At 47.7% G+C, this 15,193-nt stretch overlaps 5 protein-coding genes across 5 annotated transcripts in view; 4 read left to right on the top strand and 1 right to left on the bottom strand.

Moving 5' to 3' along the window:
• Positions 1-119: 119 nt before the first annotated feature.
• On the bottom strand, positions 120-850 carry LOC8030707 (histone H2B). Its single transcript, XM_002402577.4, has one exon. It carries the CDS (start codon positions 782-784, stop codon positions 410-412), a length of 375 nt encoding a protein of 124 aa, XP_002402621.1. The 5' UTR covers positions 785-850; the 3' UTR covers positions 120-409.
• A 457-nt stretch (positions 851-1,307) lies between these two features.
• Positions 1,308-2,073, top strand: LOC8030708 (histone H2A). Its single transcript, XM_002402578.4, has one exon. It carries the CDS (start codon positions 1,433-1,435, stop codon positions 1,805-1,807), a length of 375 nt encoding a protein of 124 aa, XP_002402622.1. The 5' UTR covers positions 1,308-1,432; the 3' UTR covers positions 1,808-2,073.
• Positions 2,074-3,512: 1,439 nt separating this feature from the next.
• LOC8030709 (histone H4) lies at positions 3,513-4,174 on the top strand. The gene has a single exon (XM_002402579.4). The coding sequence runs from the start codon at positions 3,589-3,591 to the stop codon at positions 3,898-3,900; it is 312 nt and encodes a 103-aa protein (XP_002402623.1). The 5' UTR covers positions 3,513-3,588; the 3' UTR covers positions 3,901-4,174.
• A 403-nt stretch (positions 4,175-4,577) lies between these two features.
• LOC121834801 (Fanconi anemia group M protein homolog) lies at positions 4,578-12,886 on the top strand. The gene is made up of 7 exons (XM_042288592.1): positions 4,578-5,269; positions 6,460-6,632; positions 8,710-8,787; positions 9,439-9,597; positions 9,762-10,005; positions 11,801-11,964; positions 12,839-12,886. The coding sequence occupies exons 1-7, from the start codon at positions 4,762-4,764 to the stop codon at positions 12,884-12,886; spliced, it is 1,374 nt and encodes a 457-aa protein (XP_042144526.1). The 5' UTR covers positions 4,578-4,761.
• Positions 12,887-15,018: 2,132 nt separating this feature from the next.
• Positions 15,019-15,193, top strand: part of LOC8030710 (Fanconi anemia group M protein) — a 48,451-nt gene continuing 48,276 nt past the window's right edge. The window contains exon 1 of the mRNA XM_042288664.1: positions 15,019-15,126. The gene's annotated coding sequence lies outside the window, so the exon portion shown is untranslated. The remainder of the gene's footprint in view (positions 15,127-15,193) is intronic.

Raw genomic sequence — 15,193 nt, 5'->3', positions numbered from 1 at the left:
TCTCCAACCCTTACCAACATGCTCGTTGTGTACTGAATGCATGGGAGCCTACTCTTTCGCCACGGTAAGTAAAGAAGGGTGTGCAACGATGCGATAGCACTGAGACAAGCAGCAAAGAATTGCAAGAACCAAATCACTTTATTTGAAACCTGGGAACGTGTAGACAGCACATACAAGATACATGACGATGGTAGGTCACAAAGCTAATGACTTTCTTTTCTTCATCCTTTGGTTCTTGAAACAGCGGAATGTTCTCCCAGGAGTGGACACAGATTGTTGCCGGGGAAGCGGCAAGCACGTCCGACAGAGCACGACAAATGGAATTTTAAAAAGACAGTGCATGATGACAGACGCAGGGCAAAACTAGCAATGAGAAGAGGAAAAAAAAAAAAAAAAGTTCCACAGCAGATCACTTTGAAGAGGTGTACTTCGTGACCGCCTTGGTCCCCTCGGAGACTGCGTGCTTGGCAAGTTCACCTGGCAGCAGCAGACGAACAGCGGTCTGGACCTCCCGGCTGGTGATGGTGGAACGCTTGTTGTAGTGCGCCAGGCGCGACGCCTCGGCTGCGATCCTCTCGAAGATGTCGTTGACAAAGCTGTTCATGATGGACATGGCTTTGCTGGAGACGCCGGTGTCCGGATGCACTTGCTTCAGGACCTTATAGATGTAAATACTGAAGCTTTCCTTCCTCCTGCGCTTTTTCTTCTTCTTGTCGGACGTGCGGACGGCTTTTTGGGCCTTGCCGGCCTTCTTGATGGCTTTTCCGCTCGGCTGGGGTGGCATTTTTTCAGCTGTCTTCACTCAGCCCTGCCGGTTAGAACGACAGGGAAACACGTCAACGCGCGGAACTGGCCCTTTTTTATAGCAAGTGACGGGTTCTGCAAAAGCGTGGTTTCAAATGGTAATGCCGTCCTCAATTACGTATTTCGGTGCAACACCTAGCGGACAGATATTGCAATAAGACATTAAAAACCAAATGACGAAAGTAATGTTATTAAAAAACAACGTACGACCAAATTTATGATGCAAAATAGTGTAATCAAAGTTAATAAAATAAAATTATAGCCTTTATAAACCAAAAATATTTTATTTAGACTGGTTCTTACACCCTCCACCAGGAAAAATCGAAGTAGAACCGCTTAGTTTTATTCTACCACCATTCAAAATAACAATTCTAGATACTAGCATTCTGCATGCTCATTGGACTAAATTTAACCAATCAGACGACTTTAAGTTTCGCCATTGGTCCATTTTTGGGCCACTGTGCTATCAGAATCCTCTAATTCCCATTTTAAATTCCACGCCTACCTTCTGCTCTTGTTTTCCCCTTGCTGCGTTGGCAGACGGTCTTGCCGTAACCACCGTCCGGTCTGCTCGTGAAATTGTGAACGACTTCGTGAGTTCGCTGACTACTCCCATTCCCGAAGCAACATGTCCGGACGTGGCAAGGGAGGCAAAGTGAAGGGAAAGAGCAAGACCCGGTCAAGCCGAGCTGGACTGCAGTTTCCAGTGGGCCGAATTCACAGACTCCTGCGCAAGGGCAACTACGCCGAGCGTGTCGGCGCGGGCGCTCCCGTCTACCTGGCCGCCGTGCTCGAGTACCTTGCCGCCGAAGTGCTCGAGCTGGCAGGGAACGCTGCCAGGGACAACAAGAAGACTCGTATCATTCCGAGACACCTGCAGTTGGCCATTCGCAACGACGAGGAACTCAACAAGCTGCTGTCCGGCGTCACCATCGCGCAAGGTGGCGTCCTGCCCAACATCCAGGCTGTGTTGCTGCCCAAAAAGACCGAAAAGAAGTCGTAAACGAAGCAACAGAAGAAAGGCTGCTTCAGAATCGTCGCCTCCGAATCCCGAGAACTCCTGTCGCCTGCGGTTCCACCCCCAAGCTGGCCGGCATAGTCTCAATTTTATTGTCACCTTTGTGTACATAGTATGGAACATTGCTGTCTCATAATTCCCTCTTTTTCGGTTCGTGGTGTTTGCCTTGTAAATATGTATCACCCACCGTTTTATATGTACGGTATCGCGACCTGTGCTTACGTGGCATAATAAACGTTCCTCTTTCCTTATTTTTGCGTAATCTTTGTGGTCCTTCGCCATTCGGAGAGTTCCACTTTTGATTCGATGACTGCGGTACTGGATCTTAAGTCACGCCATGAGCTCGTTTCGATTGAAATACGACACTGCGGTATGCTGTTCCGAAAGCCTCTGACAAGTATAAGGCGAAACTGCATTTCTATAGCGTTTCTATAGAGCCCCGTTCAAACACGGTCGTGCTACTTAGATCGGAAAGGCTTCGACAAGCACGCTTTAGGTGGGGGCGAAGAGCTCAAATCGACCTCATGCAACGATGTTTACAGTGCAGCGCAAAGGCAACACACGAAGGAGACCTTTGGAAATCATGGTGAGGCGCAAAAAACAACGGACACAAGAGTGAAAACAGAAACGTTCACTAACTAGCGCAGCTACAAGTTCTACAGGAAGGAGACCTGTCTTCCTGTGTTGTCTTTGCGTTACATTGTACATATGCAAAACCAACTAGCCTAACAGCTCGTTTTGACTCATGCAACGATGGTTTGCCCTGCTGGGCATATCTTGCACCCTCCTGCTCCGGGCTTAGGCGAAGGGATATTACAACTCTCAAAAGTATACTGCACAGTTCCCAATTGCACTATATTGAAGTGGCGTTTACTGTTCCACACATCTGGAAGAATTTCATTTATTTCAGATATAAGGTAATGGCCAGGCCGAGGAACGGGTAACATATTTCATCGATTCTGAGCGCGACGAAAATACACGCGCCACTCTCGCCATTTGTGATTCCGGCAAGCATGTCAAAACGCGCCACCGGCCACGACAATAGTGACACATGCGCCTAGCGCGCGTACAATATCGACTATTTCCCCCCCATAATTTCACTCCAACGCTTACAACAACCACGAGATTGCTTGTATAGCGACGTTACATACAACATGAGAATCAGTTGTTTTGAGCGACAATGCGGTAATTTCAGTACAACGCGACGGCCAGGTAACTCCATTGGTTGAAAATCCCGTAAAAGACCAGCGAAAATACGCTGCTCTTTAGAACGGGTCTAACGAGAAACTAACGACTCGAAAACATTGACGTTAGTTGAAACACGTTATTTCCAACGCTGGCTTCCGGGTGGTTTGAATTTATCCGATCCCATCGCACGCTGAAATACAGCAGAGATTATAAATCGTAACACCAAAAAGACTGTTACCAAGCAACGCGACCGCTACCGCACGGAAACAAAACGATACCAGAAAGCATACAAGAAGCATACAAGAAACGTACAAGGAAAGCCATACACGCAGCGCTCGCTGTCAAAACAGAGGCGCGGCTTATTACGCGAAAATTACGGTACACAAATATTATGCACCGACATGTTTCTTGTACATCCTTGTCGCATTTTGCGACTAACCAATCAAAAGCGCCGTCTCCCGCACGTCCGAAACGCGGTTATATAAAGAACCGCCATTGCGGCGTTGCGTCATTGCTGGTTCTGTCGCCGTGGGCTCCGTACGTTGAATTTTTATAGACTTTGCCGGTTGATTTGAAAGATGTCTGGCCGTGGCAAAGGTGGCAAGGGGCTCGGAAAAGGAGGCGCCAAGCGTCATCGCAAGGTGCTCCGAGACAACATCCAGGGGATCACAAAGCCCGCCATTCGTCGTCTGGCTCGCCGTGGTGGCGTCAAGCGTATCTCGGGTCTGATCTACGAGGAGACCCGAGGCGTGCTCAAAGTCTTCCTGGAGAACGTGATCCGCGACGCCGTCACCTACACGGAACACGCCAAGAGAAAAACGGTCACCGCCATGGACGTCGTCTACGCGCTGAAGAGACAAGGACGTACCCTGTACGGGTTCGGCGGCTAGCAGTCTTCGGGCCTGGCACACAACACTCCCTCCCAGAACACCCCTACGAGAAAAAAAACGGCCCTTCTAAGCGCCACTCATGTTGTATTGCACACCTTCATCGTCCAGTGGTCCAGTGTTGTCGTGTTTCCCTGCGTGACTTCATAGCATTGTGCACATCTCAAGATGGCGGCCACCAAACAAACTGTTTCATTCGGTGCAGTACGGTTTTGAGCTGTTGTATGTGTTTTGCTTCGCCCGTGAATCGTCAATAAAAGATTTTTACACTCCTACACTTGGGTTTCTGGGCTCTTGGATTCGGGAACGCATCCGCAAATGCGTACATTGTACGAAACCTAACGCTACGTTGTCAGTAGCTTTAAAAACAAAAGTAACGAGAAATAAGGGTGGCGCTGTGGTGCGGAAATAGTGGTCCGTCGGCCACCCGGTCCGTTGTCGTCGTTGTCGTACTGTTGCAACATGCATGTGATTTAATCACTACCGGACAACAAATGTCTAAATTATAGTTAATTGCTATTTCATGGTTCTATTAAAATTAGAACCAGTTTTTTTTTTAAAAATGGGTATCTTCGAACAGCAGCCAGAACTCTGTAGCTTACTTCCAACTCAACCGTCATCAACATCATTCATCCCGAGCAAAAAAAATAAAAAAAATGGCGGTTTCCGTTTGGCGGTACGAATGATCTCTGTGTACGAAAGCATCAAAATTGACTGGAGCATGCTGTGACACGGCCTTGATAGCATATTTCGCCCCATACATCTATGCATTTGTGTTCATTTGCTGCCATGCTGGCCATGCCGCCATGCTATTGTTTTCCATATGCGGCGTTTAAGCTGCCACCCCGAATGTGAGTCGGCGCCATGAAACAAGCGACACTGTTCCGAGCGTGGAACCCCAAGCCGTCGACTTCGGGCACGGCGCCCAGGCACAAAGTCAAGCCACCCGACACCTCCGGCGAAGACGTCGTGGTCCTCAGCGACGACGATGACGAGTTTCTCGTCCAAGCTATGGACCAAACTTTGGCGTCCGCGATGCCCCCGCCCGCGCCTCCGCCTCAGAAAGCGTCGGAAGATCTTCCCGGCTTCGACGTTGTGGCCGGGCAGACGTGGATTTACCCAACCAACTATCCCGTGCGCGACTACCAGTTCAACATCGTGCAGTCGTGTCTCTTCAAGAACACTATGGTGATCCTGCCCACGGGCCTGGGAAAGACCTTCATCGCCGCCGTGGTCATGTACAACTTCTACCGGTGGTACCCGACGGGCAAGATTGTCTTCACCGCGCCCACGAAACCGCTGGTTGCTCAGCAGATAGAGGCGTGCTACAAGATCATGGGCATCCCCTTGGAAGACACCCTCGAAATGACAGGTAAGTTCGCGCTAAAGAGAACGAATCAGACTAAAAATGTGGACGCGACAGGGTGTTCTTCTAGGGAGGTGTTAATAAACACCCACAACCCTTCATCGCTTATAAAAAAAAAGAAAAGGCAAGATTTTTTTTTTTTTTTTTGTGTGTGTGCTTAACTACAAATGTAATGGCTTTAAAAAAAAAAGAAGAAAACAGGTATTTGTTCACTTAGGTCATATGTTTACGTTCATATGGGCTTCCAGTTGCATCCTGAAATCCAGGTAACTGGTCAAGCAAGCATATTTTTAGAAACAGTTTCGTTGCGAGCCAAAGCGAGTAGGTGTCATGATCAGTGGCTCTGAGAAAAGGGCGAACCTTTGAATGCCTGTTTCATAAGCTCAAATTATAGCTAAAGCTGCCTACAATCCCACACAAGCTTTCTTGCGATGTAGGTGCTGTACAACTAAGATTTGGTATGCTCACTAAAGTTCCTCAAGTATCCCAGATCCCCATTTCTTGCTTGGGAACTAAACCTACTTCATAGCTGTTTTATAACATATGCCATACTTCGTTTTTCGTAAGTCTGAGTGCAGTTGAAGGCTTGAACACTGTGGGATTTCCCTTGGTGCTACCCGTCTCGGAGAATGACACAGCACACCGATTCAACAACAGATAAACATTTAATGACCGCTATCGCCCGTGCCACAATCTCCAAAAGCCCCCCTCATACGCTGCGACGGCCCTTTATCAACGGCAAAGCGCCGCTCGCGTGGTCAGTTGCCCTTGGCTCCCTCGTGGTGCAGATGACCACTGACGATTGTCGGAAGGGCAACCTGGCCCAATGCTTTGAATCTCCAGGTTTCCCACAACACATACTAAAATCGTAAGTAACGGAGAATTCGCCGCACTGGGTTGGCCTAGCCAATGATGGAACACATACAAAAAGATGACAGATGCCATGATGTTGCAGTTCTTTACGCTGTTTGATGGGTCTTGTTGACCATCAACCTTCATTGGAGCGCAGCATTGGCCGCACTCCAATGAAGCATAGATACTACCCATGTCTCATGTGTAGCGTTCCACGTCGTCATATGTGAAGCAAGTTAAAGCGTGCCTCATGGTCTGGCAGGAGCAAGGCGATTCGACTGTGAGCTGCCGAGTGCAGACTAGCGTTTAACGAGTCTCCTTCCAATGAACCAATCACGTTGCAGGAAACGTTCCCGCCCCTCGGAGGGCCACGGCGTGGCGCGAGAAGCGTGTCTTCTTCCTCACACCTCAGGTGATGATGAATGACCTCCTGCGGAATGCTTTGAAGCCCCAGGACGTCAAGTGTCTCGTGATTGACGAAGCGCACAAGGCGCTCGGAAACTACGCCTACTGCCAGGTGCGTACCCTTTTAAAGCGATGGCCTTGCATGGGAATTCTGCAGGGACCTTTCTTACTCGTATTGGTGTTGGCTACACCGTAGCGAGGTTCTGGGAGAAAGTGTCGTCAATGGGGCGTAGCTGGTGGTTTGACATCATAGCGGGGTGGGGAGGGGAGGGTGAGGGGTAAGCAGTCTGCTAACACTTCCCCTCTCTCTCCCTTCCTTCCTGTGCTGCATATGAACGAAGCTGGCAAAGTAGGGTAGGATAGGGACTGCATCTTAGCAGTAGAGTAATCTAGTAGGTGCAGAGGCAATTCACGGTCAGGTCGTACACACGGCGGCGTCTCAGAGAAAACCATGCAATGCCCTTGAAGAAGGGGTGTGTCGATGAAGAAAAGGAGTCCTTTATACATTTGCAACTCGTTTGCCCCATGCTCATTAAAAAAACAAAAAAAAAACATTAAGTGCTATTGCGTCTTTGTTGCATTTATGGAGTCACTGACAGGGTATTTGTACTTGCCAAAGTTTTTATTTGTACATGACATGTGAAAATACTGCTACCCAAAACACAATTTGCGGCTCAAAATTCTGCTTTTTCCTTTTGAAAACCGCCGATCGAGAACTGACCGTTTGAGCCGCGCTCACTCTCTTCTTTGTGGTCACGCTGTTCAGACACACATACGAGAATATAATCAAAGTCATGGGTCATTGAAGGCACACACTCAATATTAAAAATAGAAAGAAAAATATAAAACCCATTTTTTGTGGCTTCTAAAAAGCTGCTAATACGTTGATTAAAAAATAAGTTGCTCAAAGTACTGGAAGTACATGTGCTGCACAATTCTCAACATGGCGTTGTATCTCTGGAGTTGCAAGCTGGACGGCTGGACGAGCGGACTAAGCGATGGCGGCAGACGATGGACATGAGACCTCTGCTTCAGAAGAGTCATTCGCGGTACAGGCGAATCTGTCTAGCTTTGAAAGAGAAATGTTTTACCGATCAAAACAATCAGGATTTATTCTATACGACACGGTCGACCATCAAGCTCATTTGCGCAAAGACGTCGCCGAGTTGTCGCCCCTTCTCTTGGCTGAAGACATAGCTTGTCTTACAAACACGAATTGGTAAGAGCTTAAGAAACGCGCAAGAGAGCAAAAAAATCCGCAAACGTCAAGCTCTTCGTCTGTGATGTTTGCATTTTTTTTGTCTTCTTCGCACAACCAAAGAAACGAGAAAAAAAAAAATGTGGTTGGGTGTAGGTAGTTTGTGACTTCCGGCAACTCTCTCCTCTACTTTTCTCCCTCGTCCCCAGTCCACAAGTCGTGACCATTAACTTCATGCTCATGTTTCAGTTTTGAGCATTTTCAGTTTTTTACTTTATTAAAAATATGTGACTGTAGCAAAATATTGATTGGGTAGCCTTCTGACATCATATTGAATCGCCTGGCAAAAGATTCAAAACAGTTTTTTGGGGGAGGGTGTCAGTGTCCCTTTAAAGGAATGTCTGATCTGGGCGATTTTTATCTCTCTGAGTGAATGGCTGTACTCGTAAAAGGGTATTCACTTGGGATAGTAGGTGGTACATTTCGGGATTAAAAGTGCTAAGAAATGAGGACGAGTAAAAGAAGACGTACACACAGTAGAGCACTGTGCTTTCACCTTATGATGAACCGCCACAGACGCTATGAGCCATCGGAGCCAATCCAATGGCGTGTGGATGCTACGTGACCTTTGGGAGGGGTGCAGCGGTAAATAGGACTCGTGATGTTGTGATGCTTCCATGGTGCTGGATTGGCTGAGATTGCTCGTTGTGTCTGCCACGGTTGCTGAGAAACGAAAGATGCCTGTGTGGAAACCGGATGGTTCGTTCTTTCTTCACGATAGACTTTGTTATTGTTTGGCCAACACCCAAAAACGATACGAAGAATCTGTCTCACGCGAGCAAATCGGGAAACTGGCGGAAAAGGTTACCCAGCATGGCTGCAGACGGCATGCCGGAAGTAAAGCAGCGATTTACAAATCTTCCCCATCTTCTGAAAGCGACAAACGTGTCCGACGGCATTGTGACAGTGTTTCTCTGTTTTGAATTACCAGGTGGTCCAGGAAATTATGAAATACACCAACCAGTTCCGAGTCGTTGCTCTGAGTGCCACTCCTGGTTCCGACGTCAATGTGAGTTTTTTTGAGTTTGGAATTTGAAGTTTCCTCGTGTAGCTGGTTATTTTTAATGTTTTTATTTGCACGCACGCGAGTAATACGCACATATACACAGCACACGCAACCCGGCGACGAAAATGACATTCCGAAGTTCCTCAGGTGCATATTGCAGTCTGGAATGAAGGTTCAGACTTCAGGTTTTTATTCACCATTACTCGATTCACCGAGACTTATGCCCCGTTCCATACTTGGCATACAACACTGTCAAAGGTGCCTGTAAAAGTGCGTGGCTTCATCTTGCGTTTGATTCAGACATGGTCTCGTGCAAATCAGGCGCTACGAGGTTTAAAAAGCAGGACAGGCTCCTTTTACAAAGCACTCCACTCTTTCCAGATTAGCAGGGCAAATGCTGGAGAGGGGGAAACCACCATTTGTGATGAGCAGAGAGGTTTCTGGGAGAGGCTCGCCCCGCTATAAACTATAGACGAAGCCATGTGTTTATGCCAGTAGTTTTGAGAGCGCTGTGCACTAAAACACGCGACGGAGTATGGTGCATGCTCCAGCTGCTGCGAGCGTGGGTTGTACCCAATCGAGGCTCTTGCTCGTGCCGTCCACCGACGTTTCGTCGGGGAGTCTCACGACCTTGTGCGCGCTTTTCTTGTGCAGGCCGTGCGGCAGGTTCTTTCAAACTTGATGATCTCGCACGTGGAGCTGAGGTCGGAGGAGTCCATCGACATCCAGAAGTACACTCAGAGGAGGACCATAGACAAGGTGGTCGTCCCGCTCGGACACGAGATCGTCGAGGTCAAGCGCAAGTTCCTGCAAGTAAGCGCACGTTTTTGGCAATGTTATAAACGGCCGTTTTTCATACACAGTGTGTGCACTTGATCTCGGAAATGCTGCAAAACCTTCGCTCTAATGAAATGCGGTTCCCTAGGGCCACCTCGTAGATGATGCCTTAAGCTCAGACTTCTGCTTTCTCTCGGCAGGTGGTGTGCATGTACCTGGAACGGCTGGAGCGGCACGGGGCGCTCCCCCGGCTCAACCCGGAGTCTTTGGGCAAGTTCCGGCTGCTGAAGCTAAAGGAGACGTTCCTGCAGAGCCCGCCCCAGGGCATGGCGCCCCGCCTGGTCGGGCAGCTGCAGGGGGACTTCTCGCTGCTCATCAGCCTCTACCACGCCTACGAGCTGCTGCTGGCGCATGGGCTGCGCCCCTTCTTCCACTTCCTCAAGGGTGAACTCCGCCGCGATGACCGCCGCGTGTCTCCGACCTGCGTATTTACTGCATTTTCAAAAGCGGTTTCCCGACTTCCGTCTAACGTTGCGCAAGTATTGCCTTGTTGCCCGCCGCGGTCTTGGCGGGGGCGCAGCAACGGAGGTGCATGTGGCAGACGCCCGTTCTGCCGTGGGTTGCTCCGTAGGCAGACACTCGACGGAAACGAAACCGGACACGAAATGGGACCCTGCGACAACGGCGACCGCTCGCGTCTGCTTGCTTTTTGCGTTGGCATTTCTACGACCGACTGCCAGGATCGCGACGTCGGACAGCGACCATAGCTTTGTCGCCGTCACTTCCAGTACGGTGCATGGAACGCTTGTTTGACCGGTGCGGTTAGTTAGCGTTCTACACTGCCTGTGCGTCAAAAGCGGTCCCGGACTGGGGGGGGGGTTCGGTGGCTGAGTGCATCAACGCTTTGCGGCTTGCAGCACGGGGAGCGAAAGCTCGCCCCACGGAACCCCGGGACCCCAGACGCAGCCGCCCACCCTTGCCTGTTTTGATGAGCGTTTTACCGGGGAACGGTCTCGTAACCGCCACCGCGCGACACGAGGTAAAGATCCTAAACTCTCGGTGATATTACACCACTAAAATTCCGAGGTACGGCGTAAACCGGCGTCGCCGTACCTCAGGCAGAGCGGCCCTACGCTTTCAACTCCTAGTTTTTGTTCTTGCTTTCGGCCCCAAAATGGCAACAAATTAAATTGCTGGAACTGGTGGGTCATTCTTTCAGACGATTTTTCTTGTGGCAGTTGGTCGTGGAAGTTCCTGCAAAAGGTTAAGAGTAGGCGTGTGTGCTGCCGTCTATCGCGGCACCCCAAGTAGCCGTCAAAGCTTCCGTCTGCCGTCAAGCCTACAGCAACCTACAGAGCGGCCTACAGCAAAACAGGCAATTGCCGTGCGAGCCGCAACAAGACGTAACTAAATAAATGACCGCGTCTCCACGTGGTGAATGATGTTGATTGGGGCGAACCTCTGGTGGTGCTTGTCTGCGTAGACGCTGAGCTGCAGCATGCCGAGCCTTTCGTTCGTTTTCATCCATGTTGGAAAGAGAACTTGTGGTATGAAACGTGGTTATACACGCATTTGAGCATTTGACCGCAGCGCCCTCTCGCCTATAATTGTTGAGCCAATGCATGCAAAGTTTAACGCAATTATATACGCATTTGACCGCAGCGCCCTCTCCTGTATAGACGTTGAGCGGCTACATGCAACGTTTCATTCATGACATCGCCAGCTCTCGAGTTACTACCACATCTCAGAGCCCCCTACTCGTCTCGCATTCGTGGCTGCGTCGTTAAGGCGATGGACTATAAATCCATTGGGGTCTCCCCGCACAGGTCCGAATCCTGTCGACTGCACAAATATTTTTTTTTTCATCATTTTTTTTTTGTTTTACATGAGCACGTGCTCGTGAGCACGTGAGCTCACGAGCACCAGCAAGATCGATGTGAGCACGGACGCCGGACGGACAAGGCTAGACCCTAAGGAGCTTTGTCCCTAAAAGATTGCCACAAAAAAGAAAACGAATGCGAGGATCTAGAAACCATCTTCCGACTTTAGCGACAGTCAACGGCATTCCTGTTGGAAGATGCGGCACGAGTTCCGGTACATAACCGATCGCACCGAGCTTTACTGACGCAAAAACATATTCTACGTACAACGACTTTGTCAGTGCGACCGAAGTATCGCCGAAACTTTGAAGTGGGCACAGTATCATACTTTGTGTCCTGCCCTTTTTTTTATCTCGTAGGCATCGTGGATGGAGAGAAAAGTCAGCCAAGGGTGCGCTACGAACTCATGCACCACCCTGGCTTCAACGAACTCTACACGGACCTGAAGGAGAGACTGGGCATCTCCAACAACGCGGCGAACGAGACCCTGCGCCCGTCCTCGACTACCAGCTCCCTCTTTGAGGTGAGTCCGAGTTCCGATTCCTTGTTTCCCTTCCGACGCTTCAAACTTGGTACCCGTCACTTTTAGACTCCCACCGTTTGGGTAGATTAGCATCATGTTAAAGGGGAGCTCTAGCGAAAGTTCGGTAGTCACTACTTTGCCTTCAAGTAGGTTCTGCACATTAATAGACAGATGTGAACTATTACTAGTAACCCGAGTTACGAGTCGCCATAATTTGTTTTGTTGGGTATTCAAATTTGGTCTTGGAGGCTGAGAGGCTCTACTGCAGCTCGTTCACTATGGGTTAGAAGAAGTTTAATGATGTCAAATAAACGCTAAAGAAGTTCATGCCAGTCACAAAAAAAGGAGCAAAACGCTCCATTTTTAAGCCTGCCCGCTCGACTTGCGAGCTAGACATGCGACGTCGCCCCACGGGAAAGTGCGGGAAAATTCAAACGTTTCGTTAGGCATAGCATTAATTTTCCATTTTCTCAATAGCTGCTTTCAATTTAGAGGTAGTAAATAGCATGCCGGCAAGAGTAAAGCCCGGGTATTCCGAAAAAGTGTTCAGTTTGTAGGTATTTTGGGACCTAAAAAAACGCCGGAGCTCCCGTGTAAAAGCCGACCTGCAACTCGAACAAAGGGAAAGGCTGTGTTCAAGACGTCGTGTGTGTCATCCTCTTTTTCGTGTCCTCCTTTTCCTTCTTCCGGTGTCTGAGGTTTAGTTTTGTCTGCGATTCACCAACTTGCCTGTACCTTTACTCTTCTCTCAGTATTAAGCTTGTTGCTTTTCTTAGCACCTTTTTTTATACCACTGTCTCGCTGGCATTTGGAGTGGTTGTGAAGCCAGCAGCGTTAAAGGAATCTGCATGACTGTCTCCGTCATTTTTTGTAGGTGCTTCAGTACCTGCATGTGCTGAAATGGTCTTGCACGGTGCAATGAAATCTTTTCCAAAACCAAGGTTTTTATTCCTTTTTTTTTTTTTTCAGAAGAGAAAGTTTTGTTATTGGTTTGAGCTTGCTGCAGTGCAGATAAAAATAATAATCTAACAACCGATAATTGATCATGAAAGTTGCGATTCGTTGCTAAGCTTTCATGGAAAATTACTCTTAGTTTATTAGAAAACGCAGAGATGAAAGTGACACTGGCAAGTTTAATTCAAATTTTTAAAGGATTACAGATGTGTCAGTCTTAATTTTTGCCAATGTGGGGTGAAGAAACTAAACAAAAACATTGCTTTCTTTAAATTTATATGTAGAGTGTGGTTGGCTTGCAAGCCTTTAGCATCACAAAATGTCATAACAGAGAAACAATAACACAGCTCGTAGTCTTTCCAAAAGACTGTCCCTCGGTGGGAATCAGACCGTTGGTCTCTCGCTTGGTAATTTGATTCCCCTTTTATTGCATTAGCGGAGTAGGAGTAAAGGGGGACATCTACCCCCAAAAAAAAAAATTCTGCAAGAAAAGTGATTTTTTTTTACATGATTTATTTACATCTATCAACATCTAGAGTATTCCCAGAAGGCTTTATTTGTTTACACTGCATAGTTATTTTTTTATAAATTATTTTCGGTTCACTGATGCTAAAGAAAGGTAGAGGTTCGAGCACTTTCAACGCATTTTCTACGTTCCAGTTCTCGACATAAATTTCACCTGAGGAAAACTTGGCTCACTTTTTGTTTTTCCTGACTGGAATTTAATCGCCAGTGCAACTGTGGCATTGTTTTTTTACTTTGTGGACGTCTTTTATAAAATATGTTAAGATTCTGTCGACTACATAAAACACAAAATGTTTATTTGATTTTTCAGCGCAATGTTACCATAAAATAGATTACTTTTTGGAACTTTTTGTTTTTATGGTTGCGCTCTCCAAGTGTTCTGCTGCGTATCTACTAGTGGAGAAAAACGTTGGGTTTTAGATTAGTTTTCTAACGAAAGGTTTCCTAAACAATGTCAGTGTGTTCCTCATAAAAACAACTATAATTTATTGTACATTTCATGTACACAGATGAAACTTTGCAGTGCATTCTGCCTTGTAACTGCAAGTATATACTGTAAATTTTATTCATATTAAGCTATAGGTACAAGATTGACCCATTTGGGTAGTGTCCTTCCTTAATTAAAGCCCGACCAACAAAAAGGTTTTCCACAAGGTACGGAAATCTTCTCGCCACCCTTCTCATTTCCCCCTCTCGCTATGCAATCTTGACGGTGTAGGGGGGGACTCTTTTTGTTGCTGCATTTTGGGTTAGGGCTAAATAAGCTGGGATAAGCTCCTGGTTTATCCAGCATCCTGGTTAACAACAAAAGGAGTCCTTTGAGTCAAGATGCCACTGGGAGTGGGGGAAATGGGAAGGGTGGCAAAGAGGATTTTTGTACCAGGAATTATTTGGCAGGTCGGCCTTTAAGGTGCATCTAAACTTCTTTCCGACATCTTCTCGATTACCAGTATGAACATGGTTCAACTCCGTTCTTGTCTTCGTTCTCTACCTGATAGTCCGAATTTTAGTGCAATAGCAATAAGGAGCTCGTGTCGTAGAAAAGCCGGCGTCGGCGTCAGTGGCATTGTGATGGGAAAATCTTGATTGGTCGATAGGGTCATGATGTCGCAGCCACATGACCTCGCGCTGGAATTCCAAACGACCCGCAACGCTCACGTGAAACGTGACATCACACGTGGAATGAACGTAATTAAAAAACATGACATGTAATGTGAATGAAAGGTTGCCGCATGTATAAGATGATTTCACTTTATAAAGTAATTCATTCGTCTTGAAGAAAAATTTGAAGAATTTTAAGCGGGATTCAAACCCACGACCGTTTGGTTGCGAGCCAGACAGGCTACTTACTAGGCCATCTCCGCCGCACTTTCTGCTCACTGGCAGAAAGAGCATGAGAAGCGAATGAGAAGGTGATGCAGACAGGGCCCAATAACACTATTGCGTTCCACTCTTAAAGGCAAAGCCTAAGCGTCCTACAAATTTTAATTATTTTTTTCTGTCTGCGATTATTCACATCTCGAGCCAGGCAGTGATGAGTGATGGGGGGGTGAATGGTTTGCCCATTTCAGACTTCATTTAATCGGAAAGAGGAGGACCAGGTATCTTCGGTGGTGGGCCACCCGAAACTGATTAAGCTGGAGGAGATTGTCCTGGACCACTTCCAAAATTTTGGAAAAAGCGGCAAGTGTGGCGCTCGTTTTGTCTTGACTCCACAACTAATCTTTCCAAAGTTTGTTTCTCCTAACCA

Source organism: Ixodes scapularis, unplaced genomic scaffold, assembly GCF_016920785.2.
Source record: "Ixodes scapularis isolate PalLabHiFi unplaced genomic scaffold, ASM1692078v2 PGA_scaffold10__122_contigs__length_95168666, whole genome shotgun sequence".
In the NCBI taxonomy this organism is placed as follows: domain Eukaryota; kingdom Metazoa; phylum Arthropoda; class Arachnida; order Ixodida; family Ixodidae; genus Ixodes; species Ixodes scapularis.
This window is presented reverse-complemented; position numbering and strand designations above follow the sequence as displayed.

Coding starts and splice junctions, on each gene's coding strand:
- LOC8030707 (XM_002402577.4), bottom strand. CDS start 784: ATGCCACCCCAGCCGAGCGGAAAAGCCATCAAGAAGGCCGGCAAGGCC.
- LOC8030708 (XM_002402578.4), top strand. CDS start 1,433: ATGTCCGGACGTGGCAAGGGAGGCAAAGTGAAGGGAAAGAGCAAGACC.
- LOC8030709 (XM_002402579.4), top strand. CDS start 3,589: ATGTCTGGCCGTGGCAAAGGTGGCAAGGGGCTCGGAAAAGGAGGCGCC.
- LOC121834801 (XM_042288592.1), top strand. CDS start 4,762: ATGAAACAAGCGACACTGTTCCGAGCGTGGAACCCCAAGCCGTCGACT. Junction 9,598..9,761: donor TCAAGCGCAAGTTCCTGCAA/GTAAGCGCACGT, acceptor TTCTCTCGGCAG/GTGGTGTGCATGTACCTGGA. Junction 11,965..12,838: donor CTACCAGCTCCCTCTTTGAG/GTGAGTCCGAGT, acceptor CATTTTTTGTAG/GTGCTTCAGTACCTGCATGT.